Genomic DNA, 27,969 nt, shown 5'->3' on the forward strand with positions numbered 1-27,969 from the left:
CATTTTATCACCCAGTGCTCCTACCTAAGTGACAGTCCTGGGCATTGCTCCCCTCTGCCAACCCCTGCTCTGAGCTGCAGGTCTCCATCCTGAGGAGTGAACAGACTACTTCTTTTCACCAGACAGGGTTACTGAAGCGTAGTCTTAAATTAAATACTTACCTGCTGTATTCTACTGCCCTTACTTTTTAACAACTTGTGCTTTTTATTATTTTACCTCTTTCCTTATCATTTTATTTCATGTTATTTGTTAGTTGCTGTTTAATTGTGTCTTGCCGCTTTTAATGTTGATGTAAAGCACTTTGAATTACGTTGTGTTGAATTGTGCTATTCAAATAAACTTGCCTTGCCTATTATTATTATTATTATTATTATTATTATTATTATTATTATTATTATTATTATTATAACTTGTTCTTTTGTATTGCACCAAATCCCCACACAAATTCCCTGTGTGTGTTAAAAAACTTCTTGCACACATACTCTCCTATAACCCTAACACCCAGAGGAAAGCCATGCCAGGATCAGGAGTACGTATAAACTCCACGATGCTCCACATAGAAATACCCCTCCCAGGATCACACCAGGAGCTCTCTTGCTGTGAGGCAATAGTGTTGGCCACTAACCCGCCATGTTACACGTGTGTCATTTTGTAATGACACACGTCATTACAAAATAACATACCAAATATTCTTTGGCCAACAGAGAAATAATCATAAAAGGAAAGTAGGTTCATACTATTTACACCTCACACTATGAAGAGGACAAACTTGGAAGATCATGGTTCCTTGTTCTGTATTAAAGATCGATGCCAGTTAGGCACACTTTGTTGATGGAAAAAAAAAGAGCAAAATGTTGTACTTTGACCCACCCCAAATTTTGCAATAGATTTTAAAGAATATATAATCCAAATTTGAATTTCTTATTAGAATTTGTCAATTTCAGAAAAAGCCATCAGATGGCAATCCTACTCTCTCTTGCATCTCTAGACTTGTCTACTCCTGCACCGACCAAAAAAAGAGAAAAAAAGAGGAAAACTACAGCGTAGGTGCAGTAAAGCACGCATTCACATGAGTACAGAAATGATTGTTTGAAAGAGAGAAAAAGAGCCCCAAGGAAAAACCAATACTGTTATGATTCAACACAGAGCTGCAGTGTAGTCTGTCTCGCTTACGTATTTGCAGTTCTGTTCTGTTGTTGGATTTGATCCCGCTCAGTCTGGATTTATCATGAGTTATTTAAATGTGTGCTGCTGCAAGTAGATGTTTTTAGCTGTATCCACTGAGACATGTCTGTGCTCTTATGCAGTAGAATGTTTAGAAACAGGGAGAAGACACTATGAAACTGTAGATTTTGAAAGATTTTCTACATAAAAACGCTAAATGACTCCAGTTGCATAACTTCACTTCCTGCAGGTGTGTTTTTTATGCAGTTTGCTGTTGCTGGTGGTTCAGCAGACGTGTCTCTTTATAAACACGCAGACTGGTTCTGGTACCAGAAAGTGGTTTTGAATACATTTGTACATAAGAGTAGTTTATCATCAGGTATGACCTGAGCTGACTTTCATCTTTGACATAACAGCAGATTAGTGTAATCTTTGTGCTGCCTGAAGGTTATATCCAGCATGAATGTCTCATAAGGGTGATTACCCAGATTAGTCCTCCTGCTTAAGACTCTAGTCTTAAAGGGAGCCCACTTATATCTTTAATTTGTAAAGGAATGGAGGGATGCTTATTGTATATTTCTCCCAGAGATATACATTTTTCTGTATCATTTCTTCAAACTGGGAGACTTTAGATTCATTATTTGTATTTTTTTATGTGATGTGAGGAAAGGACTGACACCAGACAGGTTCTGGCCTTGTAATGCTGGATAGCATTTATTAAATATATTGCAATTCTGGTAAAATGTCTAAAGTAAAAATGAAAAAAACAACATAAATCTAACTCAGCGATGGCGAGTTTATTATGAAATGATTTCCTCCCTGTTTGTCCTGTATTGTCCTCCCCTGCACTAGACAGAGTCGCCTGCGCTCCATAATTATTGACAGCTTTGATGTAGTCTGCCAGTGGAAAGTATGGGGAAATTGGAGTTTCAGTCGCCTGCCCTCAGGCCCGTGACTGTAATGGAAAGATTAAAAGCAGTGGTCACATCAGCCACTGTTACTCCGTGACTCCTCCTCTCTGTTTGCACCCAGAACCTCCACTTTACTTTCCAATCTCAACTTAAATAGATTACAGAGGATTCCCCTATTTAAAGACTTCAACAAAAGCCCCAGTGTTTATTTTTGGTTCATCTAAGAATTACAACATACACAACAGTGCCAGAGACACTGGAGGTATCTGAAGTGAGTTACCTTTCCCTTGCAGGACCGTTGTGTCCAGCAGAACAGCCAGAGATTCAGAGACTTAGTAGGTCAGCCGAGAGTTGTCTCTACCTTCTGCACCAGTGAGCTGGAATCACACTATCTGTTCTGCTGGGACTTGCTGCACCAAGAGGCTGCCTGCACGTTTGAAACCATGTCTCTCAGACTCCTGCCTGCTATCACGATGGACAACGACGAGGATGATGATGGTAACTTCACCAAGTGGATGAGTAGTTACTGGGGCCACGGAGCAGATGCCAGACACTCCAGAGAGAGGAAACGTAGTTTCAGAAAGCCTGGGAAAACACACGCTGATCGAAGAGCATCTCTCCCGACTGCGGTAAGGAGCATCTGCATTTCATGCATCCACGGGTGCCACATTTCTCACATTTGCACTGATACATTTTTTTTTAAAGTACATTATATCTGCCCTATTATGACAGTTATGACACCCTAGCATGATCTTAAAAAGATTTTAATATCTTAATAAAACCACCTGTGCAATAATAATAATAATAATAATAATAATAATAATAATAGAAATATCATATCAACGTTTACCAATCATCACTCAACATGTCAGAATAGAATATTTACAGAAATGTCCACATTATATTCAGGTTATAACACTAACAAAGAGGAAATTATGATGTTATTTGCATTTGGCAAACATTACGGTTAAATCATGTTTACACTCCTCCGACATGTTGGTATGAACACTGTGCAACTCTGCAGGCCTCTTCCGAAAAGCCACAACAGAGGTTTTGGGAAGAGGATGCTCGGAGCTGTGGTTTGCCTCAACAAATTTTACATCAATGATGCTGGACATCAATAATAATGATGAGCTGGGAAACACATGCACACGGATGTGCTGTACACGTGATGAACAGCAGAGAGTCTGGTTTATTAGCACTTTTGTTTTGCAATCAGCAAAAAAAAGTAATAAATAAATAAAAGCTGAACAATAGTTTTATAATGAATGCAGGCTCTGGTTCTTGTACTTGTTTCCGTTTTGTATATTTATGATATCCCTGTTTCAGCATCTATATCTATAAATTTATCACTCAGCATTTTTTCCAGCTCAAAAAATAAAGTTTGTTGAAGCATATTTTTGTATCAGCTATTTTTAAATCAGGGACTGCTGTCTGCACACAGTCTTAGACAAACACGGGCAATGTGCTCTATGAAACAGTTAGTCAATCCTTACTGGTAAATGTTTACTGTGAAAGTAGAGTCTGAGGTCGATGCTCACCAGCAGGTTTCTCACTCTCACAGTACACTAAAAGTGTAAAAGTTTTGATATTTAATTAGCGTGTTGATGCATTATCATGTAAACAGAGTAAAAAGTTAGCATATTACATTATCCTGTGACCTGAATTTCACATTTTAATTCCATGTGTGCATAAAAAAAACCCAAATAATAATGCTGCTCAGCTGATAATTGTGATGTACGGCTGTGTGAAAGCTCCAAGCTCTGACAAACATCAATAAATTTCAATCAGAGGAGGCGCCTGCAAGGTGACCCGACTATTAATCCATATATGGATAAGTACCAGAGCTTTCTCACTAACCTCCTATGAATTCAAACGCATCGCTTCTTTGACTATCTGCAACAACCACAACCAAAGCACCAATGAGAGGGTTTTATTCAAATAATAATGGACAAATATAAACCGGTAAACTTTAATGATTAACTTTGTCTCATAATCTCGACTGGTCCTCGCCCTCTTCACAGTTTTCCAGAATAACGCTATAATTGACAAAGGTTTGGCACGGTTTATCAGTCTGGAGTTAAGTGGGGGGGGCAAATAAGATGTGGACAAATACAAATCACCATTCATCACACATGGTGCTGTAAATAAACCACACTGTCCACATAACCGTTTAGTAACAGTCAGATTATTGCTAATCAATTATCTGCTCGGTCTAAGTCAAGATGTATGCTATAGTTAGGTGGCTTCTTCGCTAACATGTTACCTAAGGACATTAGTGAGTCAGTGATTAACCCACTCACAAAAACGAAAAAGCAAAAGCCTCACAGAACTGCTTTTCACATTGTTAATTGCAATGAGAAAACATAAAAACATAAAAAATATTTTCATGTATACTCGTGTTACATTTGGGATAATACTTGACTTACTTGACTTAAGCCCTTTGCTCCTCTAGGGTGCATAGGCCGTTGACAAATGTCCTCCACTTCACTTGGCTTTTAGCTATTCTTTCGAGATTTCCACAGTTGAGCCCGCGATTGGGATAAAAAATGCAATGTGTGTGAAAAACTGAGTCCCCCCTATGATTTAATGACTGTTTTGTTAAGTTGTTTTTCTTTATTTTCTCATCAATAAAATAACTCGCATTGTGTAGAAGAATTCTGACCAACTCTTTTTACACAGATTCAAGTAAAGGTTTTCAGGAATTTAATTAAGCACAGCCCTCTTAAGGTCTCGTCACTGCATTTCAATCAAACTTCATCACATCTGACTGCAGAATTCATTGATATACAGATGAGTTATTGGTCAGCTCATTGATTATAAAATTCCCAAGTGCTGTGGCCTAAATCTTCACACCTTCGTCACTGTACCTGACAGGTGGTAGGAGGTGTTGGTGCTACGATGCCGTGTTTCATCTCATCTGCATTAAGGCCAAACTTCTGTTTGCTGTAATATGTTCAAAGGATCTTGTTCAGAGATGATGCAGTTTGTTCAGATGCAACTTTGCAAACTTAAGCTGGCAACATTCTTTCAAAGAAGGTATATTTGGTCAGTGTTTTTCACACTGTAACATCCTACCTGAGGCTTAGATATAGCGCTGACCTCAGAGGGGATCTTTTCAACGAAACTGTAAAATCGTCTGCAGTTATGAATAATCTTTCTCAGTGGAGGACGATGAACTCCACAAATGTTTATAAGTAATTTTACAACCATTCCCTGGTTGATGAGGAGCAACATTCTCTTCTCTAAGATAAACACTGATGTCTTTCCTTCTTGGGATTGTGTTAATGCATCTGGATGCTTCAAAGTAACAAACTACCCAGCCGACAACTGCATGTGGGCTCATCTGAGATCAGACATGGGACGCCCTATGGGATTGTCCCTGGTTGTACGTCAGCCCCTTGTGAATTGCCCTCCTGGGTTCATTTATGTGGGACCTGGGAAGGACAAAATATTTTGTGTTCATGCCCATTTATTACCGTGTAGTTACTTGACCATAACCACTGTGAGCAATTTCCATGAAATCTTCCTGAGGCGGTAAGGCCGCACATACTGTAGTTTTTCACACACCACTTCTGCATTTCTGACTTAGTTTCTGTCAAATAGTTGATGACTTGCTGTAATATGTTTAACATCTGAGGCTGTACTCCCTCAGTTTTAAGACCTGAGTTTCACATGTTGCTCTTCTCTGTTTATTCCACAGACACAACTGGACGCCATGAAGTTAAACAGGCTCCATGCTGCCACGATGGCGCCCACCCCGAAGACAAGAGAGGAGAAGGGGGAGGTCAGGCCTCATCTCCGACCTCGTCGTCAGTCCGCGGACGACCGAACCAAGACGTCCATTCAGGAGAGCCGCATCACCACCATCCCTGAGATAACAGAGTCGTTTGAGAAGAGGCTCATCCTCGACGATAACAACATCACGTCACTGGTGAGCACCAGTGTTATAAAGCCGCAGTATCATAAAATGTAACAAGTTTTTATAGACTTTCTTCAACAAGTTAGGATAACAAATTATGCACTTAAATGTCAGCAAGGTGAGTTTTGGTGTGCTCTGTCTTTCTTATAAAACAGGTATTATGAAGCTCTTAAAGATTAAAGGGCACTTAGCGAGTATTAAAAGGTGCGTAACCTTAATGTACAGACAGGATAACAGGCAGGGGGCCTACCCAGAATACTGGGTTACTTAATCTTATTCCTGGTCTTTGATAACAGGGTGAGGTTTTTCACACCACTGAGGTCATTCCCATAGTGCACCACTGTGTTAGATTTTTGATGCATCCTAAACAACCTCTCAGAGGAAGGTATTACAAAAAAATGAGTAAATTCTTTCCATGTTTTTGTAAATTTACCACATTTCCTACAAGGTCCTGCTTACTTAAAAATGGTGAGGTATAAAAATACAGTTAACCATGGAAAATGAAAGGTCGTAAAGCGCGGTTCAAGAGCCGTTTCCTTTGTTGGCGTGGAGATGGCACAGATAAACTTGACACGAGCCAGTGCTCTTGAAAGCTCTTTGTAAGTTCACCACATCACGCACACATGATAATAATAAAGCTCTGAAAAAGAGTCAAAAGGGAGCTGAAGATCTTAAATTTGAGAGCTATAATTTCTATTTCACAATAAATGCACAATAATTGTTACTTATAAATTGTTGTTTACAGTAAGTAACACACAGACGACCCTGTCCCTGCCCCAGAAGACACAACATTTATTTGAACACCTCTGCTGTTATACTGGTTTTTGGCATTTTTTAAATGGTCTCTGTACGTTTTCAGTTAAATCTATTTATTTAAAAGGGAAATACTCGTATTGAGTATAAATTTGAATGTAATATTTTGCCATTTTAGTTTTTTTCCCCCCACAGATATTTGTAGCTCATTCATGTTTTTTTTTCTTAACTAATTTACCAGATCAGACTAAATCAGACTATTATTATTATTATTATTATTATTATTATTATACAGTATTAGTACTGTAAATCCCAGAGAAGCTTATTACCTGGTTCCAGACTTAAAATATCTCCTGGTCACAAGAAAAACAAAACAAACCCTGTTTCTGTTTTCTAGAATACCGACAGCAAGCTGTGCCTGATCTGTCACGAAGACATGTGTAGGAGCGGGGGCGGCGTCCAGGAGCTCCATTGTACACACCGCTTCCACAAAGAGGTGAGCAGCTTGAACAGTTTAGATCAGTAGCATGTGTTCTCTCTCACCCCAGCATGCCAGGCATCTGATCACCGGTGCATGGAGGCAGCTCATTCCCGGACATGCATGATGTGATCTGGTATGAAAACAGTAGGCAGAACACTACAGTTCCCCCGTGGAGGCATGGAGCAGCTTAACCACCTGTGTCCCTCTCCCCCCACTTACTGATATGATGTCTCCCTTTGGTGGGCACTGAAGGTGGCAAAGAAATTAGAGGAGAGTCTGCGTCGCAGGAGCAGTGAAGCAGAAGCTTGTCAGGCCAGGAAGCCGACAAATGAAAGGAGGAATTCGGCAGATGGACCGATTTCCTTGGAGAAGAAGCCGCACACATTCTTTCGCCAGCTTTCCCTGCGAAGACGTCGCTGATATCATTCTGCAGAAAGGGGAACGAGTCTACTTTGGAAATTATGAAGACTTTCCCTCTTTGGCAGAAAAGGAGGATTCCACCCAAGACGTCTGTTGCCTTGTGGTGTTTTTAAATCCAAAGATTTAAAACCTATATTGACCTATATTTCTAAATTTCTGCAGACTGTCCCGCTGGGTCCCACTTTTGGGGTCTTTGCAAATCTATTCTTTTCAGAGTCAAAGGCAAATTTTGGAGGAATAGTGAATACCAAATTCATTAATGAGAGCATTTGAAATGTCCAAAGACTTACTGTTTTGTTGTAATTTAAATTCCTATAAACATATAACTGTTACAAGTTTATAAATCTAAGATAGGGTCTAAGTCAAGTTCCCTCCACATATAAACATGTATTTTCCTGCAGCCAACGATGTATTCTCTGTGTATCACTAGTTTTATTAAAGACATGTATAAAATATATGAATTATTTGCTTCAGTGGTTATGTATATATATGATGATTCATTCTTTGTTACAATGTGACAAGAATCAATCTTTAGACTACTGTCTTTAAATTTAACTTATTTTAGGAATTACCTGCTTCATAACTTCTTAAATGCAGGAAACTGTTTGTTACCGTAGGTCAGCATGTGTGAAATTATATCCTGGCATCTGTGTAAATAATCAATACCTGTAGAAATAATGAACATTTGGATAAAAAAAAAAAAAAAAAGATTCTGGAGAAGGAATAATAATGTGTTGCATAATGTGTTTCAGTGCATGGAGCAGTGGCTGTGGAAGAAACAGACGTGTCCCACATGCCGTGTCCACGTATCCATGATAAAGCCCCTTTACTGGTCTTCGTCCCGGACCACTGTCCCATGATGGCCCTGCACTTGCAATGCCTGCATGCTCGTGTGGCCCACCCGGCCCAAAGACCTCCACCACCCCTCCGTTCCTCAGTCCTTCTGCATGAAAAACCCATGCTCGATCGCTCCCTGTCAGTGGAGAGGCCTGGATGCTGGATGCTGGTTAACAGACAGCTGTGTACTGGTGGTATCTCACGCTGATTGTTTATAAAATATTCAGTTTTACGCTGTAAATTATTGCCCTATAAGAAATGCTTTGTTTTTCTCTTTATTTTTTGTTACAGATTAAAAAACAAATGCAAAAAAAAAAATCTGATTACTTTTGAAAAGTTGTACCTGGGTAGAGAATGAAACTAACATATAAACCATGACCATCATGCTGTCCTCGGTTCAGGACGTTTCTGAGAAAACACTGAATTTTGGGCTGATGCCACAGTGCCTGAAGAAAAGTGTTTTCCTGGATGAGTGTTCACAGCATGGGTGGGGTCGGAAGAGGCCCAGTGATGGACCAGAGCGGTGACCGCACATTTCACATCAGCTCTGATGGTTACTCCAAGTTCTCCGTAGTTGAGGGGGAAAGGAACAAAACACATATCGTGAAATCAAATTTTACTGATGTAAAACAGTTCGGAGTATCTGAACATTCAAAGAGATTGTGGCAGGTTGTCATTAAGAAATTAATCCTTATCTTGCTCCATTTAACATCAGATTTGCCTGTACCACCTTCCTTTCTTACGTCTGCTTTTGTTGCTCGCCACAAAAGCAGCGCCGGGTTGGATGTCAGCTGATACTCCTGTCTGTTGTTGTACATCTAATCCAGAATATACTTGGGTCCTGGAAACATGCGCAGAGACACTACCACAAAGACGGGTCTGACCATCCTGTTGGGTGTTTGTCTGTGAACAGACTTTGACAACACGACAGTGTAAGCTTCAGCATCACAGCGAGTATAATCTCTCGGCGAGCTCTTCAACAATTTTGCATGCGAAGGTTTTGCATGTGAGTCGACAGTCATCTGGACGCTGATACGTTTTTAAACATCTCTCTTGTTGTTCTCCACTGCCAAGCGAGAGGTTTACAGTGTATACTCGGTCTGAGAAAGTCGGACTGCTGTATACTGTATAACCAATGTTTACCCGACATCGTATTATACATATATGGTTTTATTTTGTAGCTACTGACTTGTAGATGATTCTCATTTATTATTATTTCATATTAACCATTTCTCTATCTATTCTCATCTATTCTCAACTCATTTACTAACTGAGAAATGGTGATAATCTACTGTGACTTAAATTTGCCTGTTTACGCTGCAAAAAAAGGTGTACAAAGATTGTCACGTTGAATAATTTGTCCTACATTTTAAACCAACAATGCTTTGCTCAAACAGATCAAGTGACGCAGCATCAGCCTCCATGTTTTCTTTCCTCTTTGAGACCAAAAGCACAACACTGTTTTCCTGTGGCCGTTAAGGTCTTGCACTTTTGAAATAAAAGCACTCTGATGTGACACACCCTTGCAAAACCTGGTTTTGTTTGCTTTTTTACATCAGATTTGTCAGAACATGTCATTTGCAGAAGTTGTATCATTTTGTTGTCCTGATAGCATCCAGATAATAACACTGTAGCCCCTAAAAGTAAAAGCTGATAATGCAATCAAAGCATTATAATCAAATAAAAGCACTGCCAAAGGTGGCTTTTCTCAAGCCAGACAGCTGGAATTTGCAAGAAAAGCAAAAACATTACAAAATAATATGAACTTTGGCCCCTTGCCATTTCCGTGTGCCAGTATGAGCGATACCACAGAGCCTCCACAGACACATCTGATGTAGTGCTTTACAAGTGGTGTGTCTTATTCAACTAAGTGTACTTTGATTTGAGTAGATTATTCACAAATACAGGAAGTATTGCTAATTCACTGCTGCAATCATTGCTACAACGTTATTGTGTGAATAATAAAAGTGCAATAAACTGATGCAACTTCTGTAAATGTCATCCTACCATTGCAAAAATGACCCACTTCTTCCTATTCAGTGAGAACCAAAGCCTGCCCTTGCAGTCACCAGGTAAGAAGCATCAAAACGCTGGGACACAACTAGGACAAACAGCAGTGCAGACTAACATTCACTCCTACAGGTGGTTTAAAAGCCCCAAACAACCCAACATGCGTATTAGTTGTGCGCTAAACACAACAACAAAATGCAAATTACACAAAGAAAGCCACTAACCAAGAAGCTTGTTGCAGTGAGGCACTACCTAGAGACAAGCACAGCAAAGTTTTGATAAATCATGAGGCAGAAACTGTAGATAAAGCAGAGACATGACTACTGGACAGTGAATGCTTTTTTGTTTTTACAGTCTGCATAGTGCATAGATGCTGCCAAAACTGCAGTTTCATGGGTGGACTTAGTTATGTCTGGACTGAGCCTCGCCCCTGGAGTCACTTATGCTTCCGGTATTTCAGCTGGTGCACAGTAGGGTTAATCTTGTCAAAGCAAATGATATTGGTGTCAAAACTGTCCCAATTACCTTTGGGCCATTTAAACTAAAGAAGTTACCGAGCTCTTCTTTTTTTTTATAGACATGTAATTTCTCACAGATTGAAAAATAAAATATTACTGAAGAAACAGTGTTGTGAAAAGTCTGGCACTTGTTGTTTAATTGGGGTTAGAAGGGACCTATTATGGCATCTAATACCTATTTTAAACAGGCCTTGAATGTCTTTAAAGAAAGAAAGCTTCCCTTAGTACTCCCACAATGGGGAAATTCTTTCTCTGCATTTAACCCATTTTCTAGTTGAACTAGTAGCAGTGGTCTGCCATGCAATGGCACGGCGCCCAGGGAGCAGTAAGGGTTAAGGGCCTTGCTCAGGGTGGTTGACTTTTGGTTGCAATCCAGGGTCCTCCAGACTCCAGCCCTCCTCTGCAACCACTAGGCCACCCCCACTAAAATGTTGTCAGGCCCCAGCGAGATTTGAACTCGCGACCCCTGGTTTACAAGACCAGTGCTCTAACCCCTGAGCTATGGAGCCTGGGCTCCAACAAACAAAAACAATCTTTTTCTCTTCCCATTCTCTAACCTCATTATCTATGCAGGATTCTGAGTGGGCGGGGAGGATATGATAATGAGGCACTGTGCTGATTGGCTTCCTGAATGACGCGATACACCGCTATGAAAAAATGGGGGAAGCTCCGGCGGAGTTAGTGGGCGTGTGGTGCGTCCGAAATGCCATACTAAACAGTATATACTAAAAAGTATACTTAAATTCGGCACACTTTTAGTAAATATCAGTAAATATCAGTAGTATTCATTCATTCGGACGTACTATTAAGAGCGCACACGTCACTTCCTGCCGTTGGGAGGAAGTGACGTGTCACAGCAGCAGTAGCAGTGAACCGCTCCGCTATTTCCCGTTTATCCTGGCCGAAACAAGATGACATTATATAATATTATTATATACGAATATTATAATATTAATATTATATAATAATATTATTATACTTTATATTATACTTATGACATACGTATCACTTAGCAACCAAACATCGCTGCATTGCATTGTTTCTGCTTAGCTAGTGTCCATCAATCCACACTAATAAATTTATCCGGGATGAGTATGGATAGTGCATACTATTACCGTAGTAGGCTACGCACTATTGTACTAATGTTTCGGACCCACTAAAAAATCTCACTGTTTTTGCTACTTATTAGGGTGGAAGTATGGAATTTGGGACGCAGCCGTGGTTTCACGCATCGGAGGCCAACCTATGTAAATCACATTTTCGTTACGTAACGACGGGAGCAGAATCTGAACAGCTCGTAGATCCACATCACACTGGACGGCTCATCCGGGCGGCTGTACAGACACTGCAGAATTTGGTTGCTTTCCTCCTTCTCTGAGTTGGCAGGCTGAGGGGGGACCACTTTAGATATGTTAAGAAAAAACGTGTTTTTCATAATAGGTCCCCTTTAAAACTATAGTTTTCAGTCTCTTTATGGAGATTAACACACACACTGATAATATCAGTTATGCTGTTTTTTTCTTCTTTCAAATAATCAGCAGTTGCACAGAATACACAGGCACGATGATCAGAACCGTGATAGGTTAAAGAGAGTGTTTTAAGAGAGACAAGTCATTTACAATAAGCAGAGGTGTCAATTAACAAAGTACAAATACTTCGTTACCTTACTTAAGTAGAAATTTTGGTTATCTATACCTCACTGGAGTAATTAATTTTCAGACGACTTTTTACTTTTACTCCTTACATTTTCACGCAATTATCTGTACTTTTTACTCCTTACATTTTAAAAACAGCCTGGTTACTCTATTTCATTTCGGCCTTTAAAAAAAGACTATCCAGTTAAATTGCTCCATCTGGATAGAGTGAATTTGGTTGTGGTTGTTTCAGATGTTCTTGTCCAGTTTTGTTCTTACATCCGTTCCCTCAGATTCCTGCAACTAAACTTGGATGTACATTCCAATAAACATTAGGATAAATGATAACATGCCTCTGAAGTTTGACTTTTTGCACCATTACAATACTTATAGGCAACTAGTCATCATATCTGCTGCTCTCTGAAACACATGTTAATGCTCAATAGTACACATATATGGTTCTTTAATATATTTTCATTATACTAAGATGCATTCATTTTCAATGGCTTTTGTCCTTAATGGCTTTTTCTCCCTTACATTACTTTTACTTTTATACTTTAAGTAGTTTTGAAACCAGTACTTTTATACTTTTACTTGAGTAAAAAACTTGAGTCGATACTTCAACTTCTACAGGAGTCTTTTTAAACTCTAGTATCTATACTTCTACCTGAGTAATGAATGTGAATACTTTTGACACCTCTGACAATAAGTCTTTAATTGTTTTAGGACACTGTACTGCTGAGCTCACAAAGCCTAAATTATGGTCCCGCGTTAAATCGACGCAGAGCCTACGCCGTACGGTGCGCGTCGTCGCGTACCCTACGGCGTAGGCCCTGCGTTGGTGTAACGCGGAACCATAAACCAGCCTCAACTTTCCCCACTGTGTGTGAAAGTTTTGCGGTAGAGAGGGCTGGTGGAGGGATGGACGAGGCTCCTGCCTCCCGTCAGCCGCAGCTACGTGCCGGGCCGTGTGTCCCGAGGCGGACCGGCCGCTGGCACCTCGGAAAGTAACGGTTTCCTGTGAGGAGGGATGAGCCGGACCGAGCCGAGCCGAGCCGGGCGGAGTGAAACTGCACACGTGGACACCTGAAACGGACGTGAGCCCCAGCCAATCACGGGACGCGCTTGTGACGCCACCTCACCCCGTCATCCAATCAGATCGCGTATCTGGGGGAGAGGGGCGGGCCAGCTGTAAAGCGCTGGTGGGGGAGAATGGGGTGAAAAAAGGGCTTGTGAAACGGATCTGGCTTTGAAGGCTGCTGGCAGGACTGCAGATGTTTACTTTGTGTCGCGCGGAGGAAGAGAGGAGACATCCCTCTACTTTCACACAGGGAAAGCTATTTGTGTGATGGGAAAAAGGGAAACAATTTGATTTTTCTTTTTAAATATAGATCCAACTACTTTTTCCATCTCTAGAGTCTCCAGAGACAATCCCACTTGGGTAAGACCCCCCTTTTTTCCCCTCTTAAAGTCACGGTTTTAGTTTTAAGTTTTAATTACGTCTTTAAACCATTACAATTGTTGGCTTTTGTTCCTCACTAAAAAATGTTAATAATAGATTTTGCAGACTGGAGCATAAAAATCTCTCAGATGTCTTCACATCGATGTTTTCTCCCTGTACAATCAGACAGCAACTTTGTTCATGAAAATGTATTTTAATGGCTACATGTATACTGCTTAATAAATACACTTTAATATAAACTGACCACGAATTAAGTCAAATTTCTGCCTGAAGCATATGTGATGTAAAACAAAAGAAAACATAAAGCAAACAGCTTTTTCATGCATTGCTGTTATTTTATTTCATGAGGCCCAGGGGCCTTGTAATCTGGCTTCATATACATTTTGGGTCCTCTACGGCCCTGTTTCATGTAAAATATAAACAAAGATAGGTAATTTTCTTTAGAAAAGGAACATCGATAAGTTGACGTACAAAACAGAAAGTAATTATATTTCAGAAAAATACTTGAGTGAATGTTATTTTCACTGAGCAGTGTAAAAATGATTGTGGCGTGTGGTATCTGGAAGCTGGATGGTGCAGATGTTGTTGCATTTGGGAGTAAATAGGCGACTGATGAGTCTACCAGGGGCACCGGAGTGACCTGAGGAAGGGAATGACCGGCATGTCTGCTCAAGTGTTTGCTGAAGTGTTTTCCTCCCTCGGAGCGGCTGTCTCACTCAAAGATGAGCTCAGTTTAACATCTCAAACAATCTGTTTGAATTGAGTGCCCTCCTTCAAACGGGCCCTCTTGTTGCCGGGTAGAAACCCCTCGTGTGATTTCCATCTCAAAAGAGGGCACAGCCGTGCACCTTGTTCTTATTCTGTGGCTGCTGTTGATGTCACACTTTCCAGAGTATAATATATTTATGATGTTTGAGGAGGCTGTGGTCAAACATGTTTATTTACACTGTATTTCCACCGGACCCATCAGGAGTGTACACAGTGATCAAACAAAATTACACATCCACACTGAGTTTCAGACAGCAGCGTACTTTATCTGGATGATTTGCATTTTATTGGGAGGCGTCCTGGTTTTCTCGTGAGGGCACGAAAGTGTAGACATAAACAGTAGGTAATGATTGCATGGCCTTTACTGCTATACAGTAGTAAAGGCCATGCAATAATTACCCACTGTTTCTGTTTATTTATGTATTTATGTGTATCAAGTGTTTTTTTAACAGAAGTGCTGGCTCACCACTACAGAAGAGAGCCTGCAGTCGGTTGCTGCTGTGAGCCTTTACACAACATGAAAACGCTCGTTATTACAGTGCATATAAAGAAGCATGTGCCCAGTTTGTACCTGTGAAAGGTGCGAGCCTCAGTGGTCAGGACTTTCCAGGTAGATGAGCCTTTACCAGAGTGAACTGGGGGGCTGTCGCCAACAAACACACCAATTACGCCTGATTGCGCTCTTTAACTAAATTACAGGCACTCCTGTTAACCCTCCAAAATGCTAAATATAGACCTTCATGCTTCAGCTATATGTAATTACTGGTTACTTGTCGGTAAGGTGAAAGGATCTGGTCCTGATACCAGGTCTGATCCCTACAACAGTAGAACTGATGAAGCTTATACATCCTGCGGGTCTGTAAGTCTGTGTGTCTCCGTCCACGGGGCAGGTGCTGTGAGACATGGGCAGCTTCAAGGGGCATGCTCTCCCCGGGAGCTTCTTCCTTGTGGCTGGGATCTGGTGGACAGGAAAGTACTCCCTCTGGCACGCCACCCGGAGGAACAAGAGCTTAGGTTCCACCCGTCTGGCCAGCAGATCCTCGCAGCGACGCCTGGAGATCATTGAGAGCTCCGTTGTGCTCTTCTTCTCCTTCGTTGGTAAGCAGGTCACCACCGGACCTAAAGCTTTGCATGCACCATGCTTGATTGTTTGAGTAAATTTGAGTAAATTGTAACCCGACACATCATCTGCTGTGCTCCGCAGGGATACTGGGGGAGCAGTTTGCAGCAGGCGGGCCGAAGTTTCAGTTGTACGACTTTGTGGAGAAGCACTGGGAGCTGCTGATGAACTGGCAGCACACCACCATGTACCTGTTCTTTGGCCTGGCTGCAGCCGTGTCTCTGGTCATCCACACCACCGAGGCGGCGCCGCTGGCACTGGACAGGTTAATGCTGGCCATCGCTTTCTTCAATGAAGGTGTGCCCACTGACGTTGTGTGTTTTATTTACTTAAGTGGCTCCAGTGTTTTATTGTGAGACAGGCTGGTCACCGGTCTGATCTCACCTGTTCAACACCTAGAATCCCCAGTATGAATGAGTATCTGCCAGACTTTGGCCTTTTCAATCATTTATCTACCCACTCAACTGGCCATTGAAGTTCAGTGTTGTTTAATGTTTATGGCCATCTATTGCTAGAAATGTGGAAAAAAATAATGTTTCTGTTTTCACTAAACAAACAATTCCTCTGAAGAAATGTTTGCGTTAACCTCCGTTTCCCTCTGCTATGTTGCACTACAAAGTTTATTCTGTAACCCAGGAACCAAACACTTGCTCTTAAGCTCCACTTTTGCATTTTTAGTAGCAAGGCAAGGCAAGGCAAGGCAAGGCAAATGTATTTGTATAGCACAATTCAACACAAGGTAATTCAAAGTGCTTTACATCAACATTAAAAGCGGCAAGACACAATTAAACAGTAAATAACAAATAAAATTAAATAAAATGATAAGAAAAGAGGTAAAATAATAAAAAGCACATGTTGTTAAAAAGTAAGGGCAGTAGAGTCCAGCAGGTAAGTATTTAATTTAGGAGTACGCTTCAGTAAACAGTAATGTTTTTAACCCTGATTTAAAGGAGCTGACAGTTGGAGCAGACCTCAGGTCTACAGGAAGTTTGTTCCACCGGTGAGGAGCAGAATAACTGAACGCTGCCTCACCTTGCTTGGTTCTGGTTCTTGGGAACAACAACAAACCAGATCCAGATGAACCTCAGGGGTCTGGGAGCTTCATAGGAACTAACAGATCAAGCATGGATTTTGGTCCAAGACCATTCAGGTCTTTGTAAACCAGCAGTAAGATTTTAAACTCTATCCTTTGACTCACTGGAAGCCAGTGTAGAGATTTCATGACCGGTGTAACGTGGTCCAGTTTCCTGGTGTTTGTAAGGATCCTGACGGCAGCGTGCTGGATCAGCTGCAGCTGCCTGATTGATTTCTTGTTAAGGCCTGGAAAGATGCAATTGTAATAATCCAACCTACTGAAAATGAATGCATGAATAGGTTTTTCCATATCTTGTTTAGACAGAAAGCCCTTAATTCTAGCAATGTTTTTCAGGTGGTAAAAGCTTTAGATGTTGAAGTTCAGGTCTGAGTCAATAATTATACCAAGATTTCTGGCTTGATTTGTAGCTGTCAATAAAATGGAGCCAAAGTGAGCGCTGATCTTTTCCCTTTCATTTTTTGGGCCAAAAATGATCACCTCTGTCTTTTCTGCATTTAGCTGGAGAAAATTCTGGCACATCCACACATTGATTTCATGAATACAGTTACTCAATGAGAGTAGGGGACTGTAGTCATGTGATACTGTGACACTGAAATATAGAGCTGTGTGTCATCCGCATAAGTATGGTAGGAAATGTTGTGATGTTCCATAATCTGAGCTAGGGGTAACATATAGATGTTGAATAGAAGCGGTCCGAGAATGGAGCCTTGAGGAACCCCACATGTAATCTTGGTTCTCTCAGACTCATGGTTTCCAATTGACACAAAAAAGGCCCTATCTTGCAAGTAAGATTTGAACCATTGAAGCAGTAAATTGACAGGAGTCTGTAGTTGGAGGGTGGGAGGGGATATTACATTGGTTCCAGTTTAAAACACAAGCCAACTAAATCCACAATATATAAATGGCCTATATTAAGCGCTTTCAGCAGATCTGCATTCTTTTGATTTAGCTATCTATTTTCACTGTGGTCATTCATTTTGACCATCATTTTAACTTATTTGAATTCATCAATCCATATATTTGAAATAGCTAATGTCAACTATCCATGACTTTTGATGGCTACCAATTAGTTTTAGCTCTATTTAACTGTAACTGTTTATTCTTTAATTTAGTTATCTGGACTCATTTCAATCATGTGGTCACTACTGTTTGAACTCTTAACTCTTTGAACTCTTTATTTAAACTCTTAACGGATGGATTCATTATTTTTAACTAGGTATCAATACAGGCATTGATAATTATTTCAACCATACATCCAGCAATTTTAGATTACTATGTATTCATTTAGCTGTGGTTTTCAATAATCTCTCCACTACTTTTAAGTATTTTTTGGGGGGTCCCTGTTAGGGTTATTTGTTCTTTATTCCCTGTCTGTGGGTTATGTAGCTATTTTTGTACACAATTCCTGCAAAGCTCCAAACTTCCACTAGAGGGAGGTGTTTTCCCTAAGGGAACACTGGTCCCATAAACTATAAAACCGGTCCCATAAACTATAAAACTGGTCCCGAACCCAGAAGTGCCTTTGTTATCAGATATCAGCTATCTAAACATTACATGCCACGCACTCTACAGAGGCCAGTGGATGAACATGCGCTATGACTGCAGCCATATCGGGAGGGAATCAAGCACGGTGAAGCTCCTAGTGAGGGCATTTGTGTCTTTTTCTGACTGCAGGCATGAGTCATTTTGTTTTTCTCCGATTAAGCATGTACCCAAGATAAGAGATATACTGTTTTAAATGGATTATGAATGTGATGTTAATATTTATCCTCTTTGGTTTGCCTTAAATGCCATTTAAAATTTGATTGAATACATTGCTGGGAGATGACACGCAATCACACACATACTATCATATACAAGACACATTCCTTGCAAAATAGTTTTCCAGCCCCGCTCCTTTTTTTACACGTGCAGTGTTCACTCCAGAAATAGCACATTTATTTATACTGTTTATTTGATTCAATCGACAGGGTTCCAACTATGTCAGCCAGATGATAATGTAATAAACCTAATCCAACACTGGAGTTGTCAGATGCTCGTGACAAGTACCTTCCTGAGATGGTGGTGGTAGAGATGCAGTCTGGCTGATAACCTGCCACATCTGGCTAAATGCAAAACAAAAAGAAGAAGCAAATGGGGCGACAGAGCCTTCTGCACAGCTGCCCCCCCTCTGGAACTCTCTCCCCGCTCACATCCGCAATTGTACAGACTTACACCGTCAAATCGCATCTCAAAACTCACCTCTTCAGAACAGCTTTTAATGTGTGATTTGTTTCTTATTTTTTATATTATCTTTCATCTCTTATCTTTTTTATCCTGTGGTTTTTAATTTTTAGCTTGGGCTCGACGTTTTATCTTTGTGTCTGTGAAGTATCTTTGAGGTCTTTTAAAAGCGCTCTATAAATAAAATGTATTATTATTAAATATCATAATTTATTCCATAAAATAGAAATATCTTTTTGACATAATTGGTATTTTAGTGAACTTAAAACAAAATTGTGAACCTTAAGATTAACTGATTTGATTGGATATGTAATTTATGTAATACATATTTTTTTTAAAGCTCTAATTTCTGTTAAAGTATTTAACAAGACCCTGGATCCTCCAGGATTTCCTTCACTAAGTAAATAAATAAGAGTGTGGACACTAAGTATTTATATGGAAGTGTAGGGTTTTTTTTTTTTTTTTTTTAGCAGATCAACAATCTTAATAAAGTTTACATTAATGCTTGCTCTTACCTTGGATTAAAAATGCTGCTAACATATCATTTGGCTGTTGAACAAATCTTACGAACAGAGCAGCATGTTAACTCCACCTCTTTTTCAGTTTTCCCACCTCAATCTTTCATTTGCTTTGTCTACGTAGGATTCCTTTTCCTCTACCACCTGCATGGAAGGAGCATGCTGGACGTCCACGTCCACCAGCTCCTGCTCTACGCCGTCTTCGGTGAGGCTCTCGTTGCCTTCCTGGAGGTCTTCCATCGGGGTAACATCCTCCTGGAGCTGCTGCGCTGCACCCTCACAATCCTGCAGGGAAGCTGGTTCTGGGAGGTAAATGTGAACCTCGGGGAGCACAAATGTACTTCAGTGAAAATGCAGACTCCTTACCAATATCTTCTCTCTGGCAACAGATTGGTTTCGTGCTGTACCCTCCCAACGGACCCGAGTGGGACCTGAAGGACCACAACAACATGATGTTTATTACTATGTGTTACTCCTGGCACCTCGTCTTCGCCATGCTTGTCGTCAGCGTCTTGTATTGCACCGTCAGCTGGTGAGACCCTGCTGCACACCAGATGTGCATGTTGATTTTTCCCAGAACAACTTGAGGACCTCTAAAAGCGCTTCTGCTCTTGGGTTGATTTTATGTTGTGCTTCCTCTTTAGTGTGGTTCGCTCCAGACTGAAGAGGACTCCTCCGATGGAAATGGGACTTCTGAAAGCCAGGGACCGGGACGCCGAGTCAGAGGATGAGATTTTATGAGGACTTTTATACACCTCATGACTCGTGAATATTTGACATAAATCAGGGACACGGTGCTCGCAGCCACAGCAGCAGTAAGATGGGAACCAAGTCACGAAGACAAAACAGGGGTATGAACATGGTTTAGCTTGGAAATATATCTCTACCTCTGCCTAATTTAAAGGTAGAGTAAGGGATTTTACGTAATTTATAACCCATAACACTTTGTGTTACATTATTTGTCTCCATCCACTAGCTGCCAATCTTAAGAATACACAGTTTAATAAAAATCCAACACAGTCTTGGCTTCATAAAGTGGAAACAATCAGAGCAGGGGCAGCCTGCCCCACTAAACATAACAAATACCACCAGGGGAGGGTTGAAGTTCATGCTTGCACACATGAAGCACTAAGACGAGAGGCTTGAGAGAAAAACTGAGTGTAAAATATCAACTGATGTGACATTATCCAGAAATCCCTTACCCTGCCTTTAATCAGCTGTGACCCCCCACACCCCCTCAGCCTTACTAGCTATTTATTTTAAAAGTAACATGATACGTTTCGTATATATATTCATTTTATCTCTGTTATTATTTTTGCACATAAAGTTACGCTTTTTGTGAATCAGATGCTTTACATTTGGCTCGTCAAAACCTTTGTTGTTCAGACATCGTGTTGTTCAGTGGTGAAAAACAAACATTGTTGGTGCAGTATTAACAATACTACTTGAAGTGTGCCTTTTACATAGTTTATATGGCTTTTTTGTTTCACTATATAAAGTAAGGTCTAATCTAAGTTAGAGCTTTATTAAAATGATGTAAATGTTTTACTTTTGTTGATCGATATAAATATGGTATAATCTACACAATGCAGAGCTCAAGACTGTTGAATACTGTTTCTCATTGAAAATGCACAATTACTCGCACATTATTTGTTATGTAATGAGAACATGTGTAAAGTGTATGCATGCATCACGTAGCAATCCCAGCAGAGAGCGGCATGCTCTCTTGACGTCACAGTTGGTCATCATCTTTTGCTAAACTTCTGTATTAATGTAACCTGAAGCGGTGTCACATCTTCAAGTCTTGAATGTAGACGAAGAAACCCTATTTAAACAAGGGAGCCGAAATATTACACCTCTATTTTTTGGAAAATGTTATATCTCTGAGCAACAAAAACATGTAAACCTCTATAAGATGGATGCTTAAAATTGAAGTTGAGCTAAAAGTTGGTGTCCAGCATGTTAGTGTATATTTATTATGATTGTTTGTCTTTGTTTTTTGATAAGGAAGTTGTCCCTGCACAAGTGGGTCATACCAGATCACCAGATACTGAAATATCATGTTATATTGATGGACGTCTACCACTAACAAAGGTGTAATGCTGAATCTGGTTCCTCAGTAAATCAATAAACCAATGAGGCTGAGGTTTGGGCTTTGATTGGGCCATCCCAAAAACATGAAACCTTACCTTTTCAGCCACACGTATGGCAGGTTGCTGCCGTGATTGGGAACACAGGGTCTTATTGCACAGTCCAGTTTTGGTCAAGCCTTAGCTGTGTGACAAATGGCTTCACACAAAGTCTGGTTGATCCCGGTACACAAGAAGAGCTCACGGTCCACTCAGTGACGGCAACCTCCCCAAGTCCAGTGGCGATGAAATGAAACCACATCATCACATCTCCACCGCCGTGCCTGTCAGCTGGTATGAGATCTTTGAGTTGATGTGCTGTGTTTTATTTAGGTTTACATATATGTAACTTTACCAGCCTAAGCCACGCTGTTTCTGGATAAACCTTTTCCTCCTAGTAACTTAACACAAACCACACCTAAGATCACAAGTTATTTAGTTTGTTTGTTTTTTTAGAACATGCTCACAGAGTGGGTAAAATAAAAGAGGATGGATGGATGATAGGAAGTAAAGACTTGACCCCTAAAAATATGGCACCAAAAAAAATCAATGTATCGTTAAATTGGACAAAGCATCACACCTGAAGTGAGTAATGTTGTCTGAAAAACATCAACAGACAGAGTTTAAAATGAGTCATATTCTTAATATATTATTTTATCAGAATCAGAATCAGCTTTATTGGCCAGGTTCGAACAATGTCCAACAAGGAATTTGACTCCGGTAGTTTCGCTCTCTATGGTGTTAAAGGTGTTAAATAAACAAATGAACAATAGACAAATGTGGAATTTCTATGTACAAAATTATAAACATTTTAAGGTGCAGCAGTTTGAGGTAGTGAGAATAAGTATGACCTATTTACAATTTCAGACAAGAATTATGCAGAGAATACAAGATAAAAAAATTAATTTGTACAAAGAAATAAAAAGTGAGAGGGTGCAGCAGAGTGAGGCAGCATGAATATTAAAGAGATTTATATATTGCACATGTTTGGTCACTCTGAGAGTATAAAAGTTTAAGGATTTTTTTATTTATACATTATATCTGAAATCACAGCCATGGGATTTATCCAGAACAAAATACTTAAAGATACCTGGAATTTTAAATATTTCTAACTTGAATTCATATTCAGGCTGCATAAACAAAGCAGAGTGAGACCTCCTTGCTGCTGCTCCACTCAGCTCAATCACACACCTGGCCAGGTGAGTAAAGGCTGATTTATGGTCCGCGTTACACCAACGCAGAGCCTACGGCGTAGGGTACGCGGCGACCTGCACCGTACGGTGCGCGTCGCCGTAGGCCGTAGGCTCTGCGTCGATTTAACGCAGACCCATAATTCAGGCTTTACTGACTAACCCGGCTCACTCCCCGCAACAATGTGACGTTGTTATCCGTCCACGTAGATGTGAGCAAACCCGGCAAAGTTTCAGCTCAAGGAAACCAGCACATTTCTTACCCAGTCAGGCGACTCGCAAGCTCCTCGGAGATGGATAAATTAAAATCTGTTTTAAGCGGCGAGGAAGCGCGAAGGGATGACCGAACCATTTTAGAGGTAAAAAACAACAATACAAAGTTTCATTATCAAAACTGTGACTTCACCAGGAGCACAAACATATTCATTAGACTTTTATTTTTGTCAGACTGTAAATGAAGCCTCCACCTATAGGCTGGGGGACGCGCCTGAAGGGCTTCATCGCCTGCTTCGTTGTGGGGGCCGCCTGCACCATTTTGGTAATTATAACCATGGTATATAACAATTTACAATTTACATTTATTTTTCTGTCCCTTTCGGCCGCTCTGCTCTTTAAGGAAGAGCGATGTGGCCGCACTGGTTTTTCTGGCTCCCAGGAATGTTATGTTGAACCCGGGCTGCTGTCACCTGTGTCTTGCAGGGAGTGTGTTGTCTCTTCCTCCCCAAGATTGGCATCACTCTCTTCATTGTCTTTTACACTTTTGGAAACTTATGTGCGCTTTGCAGGTAAGTTTAAAAACCACCATTTACAAAATCATTATTTGAAAAAAAAAAAAAAACAACTAAACAATAACAACAACAAAAAACCCTGAGAATGTGTGAGTGTAAATCCCATATTGAATCACCACAGATATGCAGATCTGAGACATAATTTAAAGGAACATTTACATAACGAGTTTAAATAATCCCAGGTTTGGATTTTAGATCAGAAGGGGTGTAAATATTCATTAGGCAACAAACCAATATGAATCGAGGCAATTCTGTGTTACAACAGTTACAACATTTGGAGCAAAATTTTAGCACAGGGGGTTATGTCAAAATAAAAGGCTATTTTAAGCCTCTGACAAGACCCTGAAGTCTACTTCCACCTAGGTTTTGATGTAAGGGTCCCTGCAGACAAATAACGGTCAATTTATACACAATGTCTATTAAAAGGAGTGTTTATGCAGGCATATCCACTTGCCTGTTTATAAAAGGAATATAAAACAGTCGGTGCGGATACAGTCCTATGGAAGCAAAGCCCCAATTAAAACAAATCAATAAAATAAAATAGGTAACTATTTATTTTTAGCTCTGTTGTCCCCCTGTGTGTACATTATTGCAATTTCCCTGCAAACACACATTCAATTCCAGCTCAAAACTGCCTGGTTTACATTATTTTGGTCAGTAATTAAGTTTTCGATCTATAAGAACCTATAGGTCGGCTAAACTCTCTAAAATTCCTTTAAGTTATACAGGTTCCTTTTGATGTGCTTGTTTATATGTCTAAAAATCTGTGGTACATTTACAGCTAATCGTATTCCTTACCCAGTAGTGTTTATAGTGACTTGTCTTGTAGCCTGCCCCACCAGCAGCTATGGAGCTATTATATGCAGCTGCAAAGTCCTGCATGTAACAAGAGATATCTCTGAAAGCAGCTGAGGAAGATGCTGATGGTTTTATTTTACCACAGACCTTCTTTTATGTGAGAAATCTTTTATCATAGATGTGGTATGCTTGTGCACATCAATTATGGACTTTAAAATCATATAAGGAATCATTTACTTTTACTTTTTCCTTCCTGCCCAATAGCACGATGTTTCTAATGGGCCCGTTGAAGCAGCTGAAGAGGATGTGTGACAAGACGAGAGCCCTGGCCACCGCGCTTATGCTTGTAAGAGCACAAGTATCATACATGCTCCAGTCAGGAGGCTTTCTGTTCAACCTCTCACTGTTTTTAACTCTCCTCAGGAAAAGTTAAGGAAGGATATCTCTTATAAAAAGTATACAAAAATGGAGAACAAGTTGCATCAGTTGCTTTTTTACAATAGATCTGTATTCAAGACCGTATTTGAGTAAAATATACAAGGAAAAACACGTGTGAGGGTATAATCATAAAACATCCCTGTAACTTCATGGAGTCCTCGGGGAAAGTTCCCTGAAGATTTCCCAAAGTTGAAAGCCTCTTTAAACTTCTAAGGAATGTCAACTGGACATTTTTTAAAGGTTGCAGTTTTGCAGTCGTTAAATAAAGCTCCCGAGGTCTCTGTTTTGATAATTACAATGGTGAACGTTTTTGAATAAAGAAGATATACTGTGTTACCTGAATGAAAACAAGGTGACTAAAAGTATCAAATAAAGTAAGTATAAAACTAAAATATATTTATTTTGATCCACAGATTTAAACTTAACATTTGATTACCTGAAATATGGGAAAACTCTAGGACAACATTACTCAGAATATCCTTGTGTGGTCACACTCAACCCAGGGTTTTAATCTTGATTATACAGATTGTGAACATTTTTAAATGTGTGTTATCTGAGCTCTATTGATTGTTAAATTATGGCAGCTAGGGCATATAGAGGCATGGGACTGGTGTTGGCTGTGGAGAAGTACAGGGCCAGGGCCGTTGCACGGATGGTTGATGTATCAGCACCCCACTTTGAGTTTACCAGTTTGTGCAGGATGTTGTTGCGAGTGTTGATCTTGGCTTTGGTGTTCTGTTGATGGGTTTTGAAAGCAAACCTACTACAATACATCCAGAGCATTGTAGTTGGTTTGATGTCTGGACTTTGACTTGACTGGGGTAAACCATTGCTTACTTTTATTTTTATTTTTCTTCCATTCAGGGGTATGTATTCTGGTTTGTTTCAGATCTTTATACTGTTGCCTTACCAAGACCAAGATTTAGGTGGAGTTTTCCCATCCCCAGTACTGATTCCATGTTGTTTTTAGACAGAGGAAGTTTTTTCCTGTCAACCCTCCCAAACAAACTGTTCAGTCTAATTGTGTCGTCATGAACGTACACTGTACAAGCTCATCCAGGTTTGCAGGTTTTGAGAAGCAGCTCCTGCACTGTCTGGCATTGGGGTAAATGATGTGAGATGTCCAGTGCTGGGGACTCTATTTGTCTCTAATTCTTTCCCCTTATGAATAATCTTTCTCAGAATTGTTTGGAAATGGTTTTAACTCTCAAAATTGATTCACACTACATCTTTCCCTCTTGGCATTGTGCTAAGCCTTACATCTGGTCTAATAGAGGTCTGTAAGTTAAAGGTTACGTAGAGGTCTTAAATCCTTTAGAAGCAATAAGGGGATACTTGCTATTGCCCACATGCACGATTTTTCATTATTCTAATACCTTTAATATTTGTTGGATAAATAATAGTATGATGGGGAGAAACTTGTGCAGGCACCTCCTACATCTGTATTCACATTGGTAAAACTAGAAAATATTCATGAATTTTAATGAATACAGCAATGGCTTATTAGCATGATTTTCTTTTTTTTGGTGGAAGTGATTAATATTCACTCGTTTTCCATTTTCAAACCCTCATTTTTTAACCATTTGTTCCTCACGTGTCTCCAGACCTGCCTCGTGTTGACCCTCTGTGCAGCCTTCTGGGTGAGTGAGCTTCAGTGCAACTGAATTAACTCTGATTGTGACAATTGATTTGCAGTATGTATGTACCAAGTTAGTTTTTCACTACTTTGATTTTTATTTCAGTGGAAAAACTTTGGACTTGCTTTGTTATTCTGTATTTTACAAGTCTTGTCTTTTACCTGGTGAGACCCTGCTCTGCTTCCACTATAAATGATATAAATGATTGCTTACAGACCTGAAATAGCTGCTACTTGAAACCTGTTTTGCCTCTTTGTAGGTACAGCCTGTCATACATCCCGTGTGTGAGGTAGGTCATCTTTCATTCAAATTTTCTCCATAATTGTCCGGTTTGCTTGGCTGATTGATGTGAATTATGTTGCAGGGAGGCTATCCTGAAGATGGTGGCTATGTGCCTGAAGTGAGCCCTGCGTTGGGGCGGAGCCTCAGACTGGATGAAGTATTTTTAAAGAAAGGGGCAGGTCTTTATGGAGGTTGCTAAAACAACCTGCTTGTGGGTCTACTGAATACTCTTTTTAACGGGTGGAAAAAGCACATTTACACCCTTTTTATTACTTAAATGATGTCTCTGCTTGTTGAATTTGTAGCTTATCTAACGATTAAGTTTTTAACAAAATGTTAATAGCCTTGGCGTTTGTGTAATTTCTGTAAATATCTGTAATAAATTAATGTATTAAAGCTATTGTAAATTAACACATGTCATTCATCACTAAGTATATGAAAGTTTAAGGTTTAATGTGTTTTAAGAACCTGTACACATTTATTCGAATGTCTTTTAAATATTTGTATCATCTCAAACAAATAGTTTAGCCTTAGATAATTAATAGAAATAACTACACAATGTTTGCTTATCAGAAATATACGATAGATGTGCTGCAAAGCAGCAGTTTCGACCAGTGGTGCAACATTTTGTCCAAGTTTTGGGGGGCTTTTCCTTCTTTTCACATCAGTTGCACGTTTGCTCTATTGTCAGTGTGCTCAAAATGTCTCATTTGACTAAAACACACCCAGTGAATCGATACTTAGGACAAATGGTAAATAAATTGTGAATTGTAATTAAATTGAATGTGAAATTTTATTTATTTATTTTTTTATTTTTTTTATATTTTCTCTTTTATTTTTCTTTTCTATTTTTCTTTTTTTCTAATCTTT

At 40.0% G+C, this 27,969-nt stretch overlaps 3 protein-coding genes and 1 non-coding gene across 5 annotated transcripts; 3 read left to right on the forward strand and 1 right to left on the reverse strand.

Annotated features, from left to right (window-relative positions):
* The first annotated feature begins 2,181 nt into the window (after window positions 1–2,181).
* On the forward strand, window positions 2,182–10,005 carry lnp1 (leukemia NUP98 fusion partner 1). Of its 2 annotated transcripts, none has more exons than XM_061737060.1 (4): window positions 2,182–2,704; window positions 5,779–6,009; window positions 7,148–7,246; window positions 7,484–10,005. In XM_061737060.1, exons 1-4 carry the CDS (start codon window positions 2,519–2,521, stop codon window positions 7,649–7,651), a joined length of 684 nt encoding a protein of 227 aa, XP_061593044.1. In that variant the 5' UTR covers window positions 2,182–2,518; the 3' UTR covers window positions 7,652–10,005. The 2 variants fall into 2 exon arrangements, with proteins under 2 accessions (XP_061593044.1, XP_061593045.1); XM_061737061.1 differs by having other exon boundaries at window positions 8,404–10,005.
* Window positions 10,006–11,452: 1,447 nt separating this feature from the next.
* trnat-ugu (transfer RNA threonine (anticodon UGU)) lies at window positions 11,453–11,525 on the reverse strand. The gene has a single exon. It is a non-coding gene; the product is annotated as a tRNA-Thr (tRNA).
* A 2,369-nt stretch (window positions 11,526–13,894) lies between these two features.
* On the forward strand, window positions 13,895–22,009 carry tmem45a (transmembrane protein 45a). Its single transcript, XM_061737062.1, has 6 exons — window positions 13,895–14,091; window positions 15,771–15,978; window positions 16,085–16,297; window positions 19,962–20,146; window positions 20,227–20,369; window positions 20,482–22,009. The coding sequence occupies exons 2-6, from the start codon at window positions 15,783–15,785 to the stop codon at window positions 20,576–20,578; spliced, it is 834 nt and encodes a 277-aa protein (XP_061593046.1). The 5' UTR covers window positions 13,895–14,091; window positions 15,771–15,782; the 3' UTR covers window positions 20,579–22,009.
* A 1,320-nt stretch (window positions 22,010–23,329) lies between these two features.
* Window positions 23,330–27,884, forward strand: sft2d2a (SFT2 domain containing 2a). Its single transcript, XM_061737063.1, is given in 9 exon segments — window positions 23,330–23,515; window positions 23,604–23,624; window positions 23,626–23,694; window positions 23,856–23,941; window positions 25,007–25,088; window positions 26,785–26,820; window positions 26,923–26,981; window positions 27,077–27,106; window positions 27,182–27,884. Coding segments are annotated over 9 exon segments (489 nt in total). The 5' UTR covers window positions 23,330–23,449; the 3' UTR covers window positions 27,222–27,884.
* Window positions 27,885–27,969: the final 85 nt, after the last annotated feature.

Source organism: Cololabis saira, chromosome 13 (assembly GCF_033807715.1).
Source record: "Cololabis saira isolate AMF1-May2022 chromosome 13, fColSai1.1, whole genome shotgun sequence".
NCBI classification, from domain to species: Eukaryota; Metazoa; Chordata; class Actinopteri; order Beloniformes; family Belonidae; genus Cololabis; species Cololabis saira.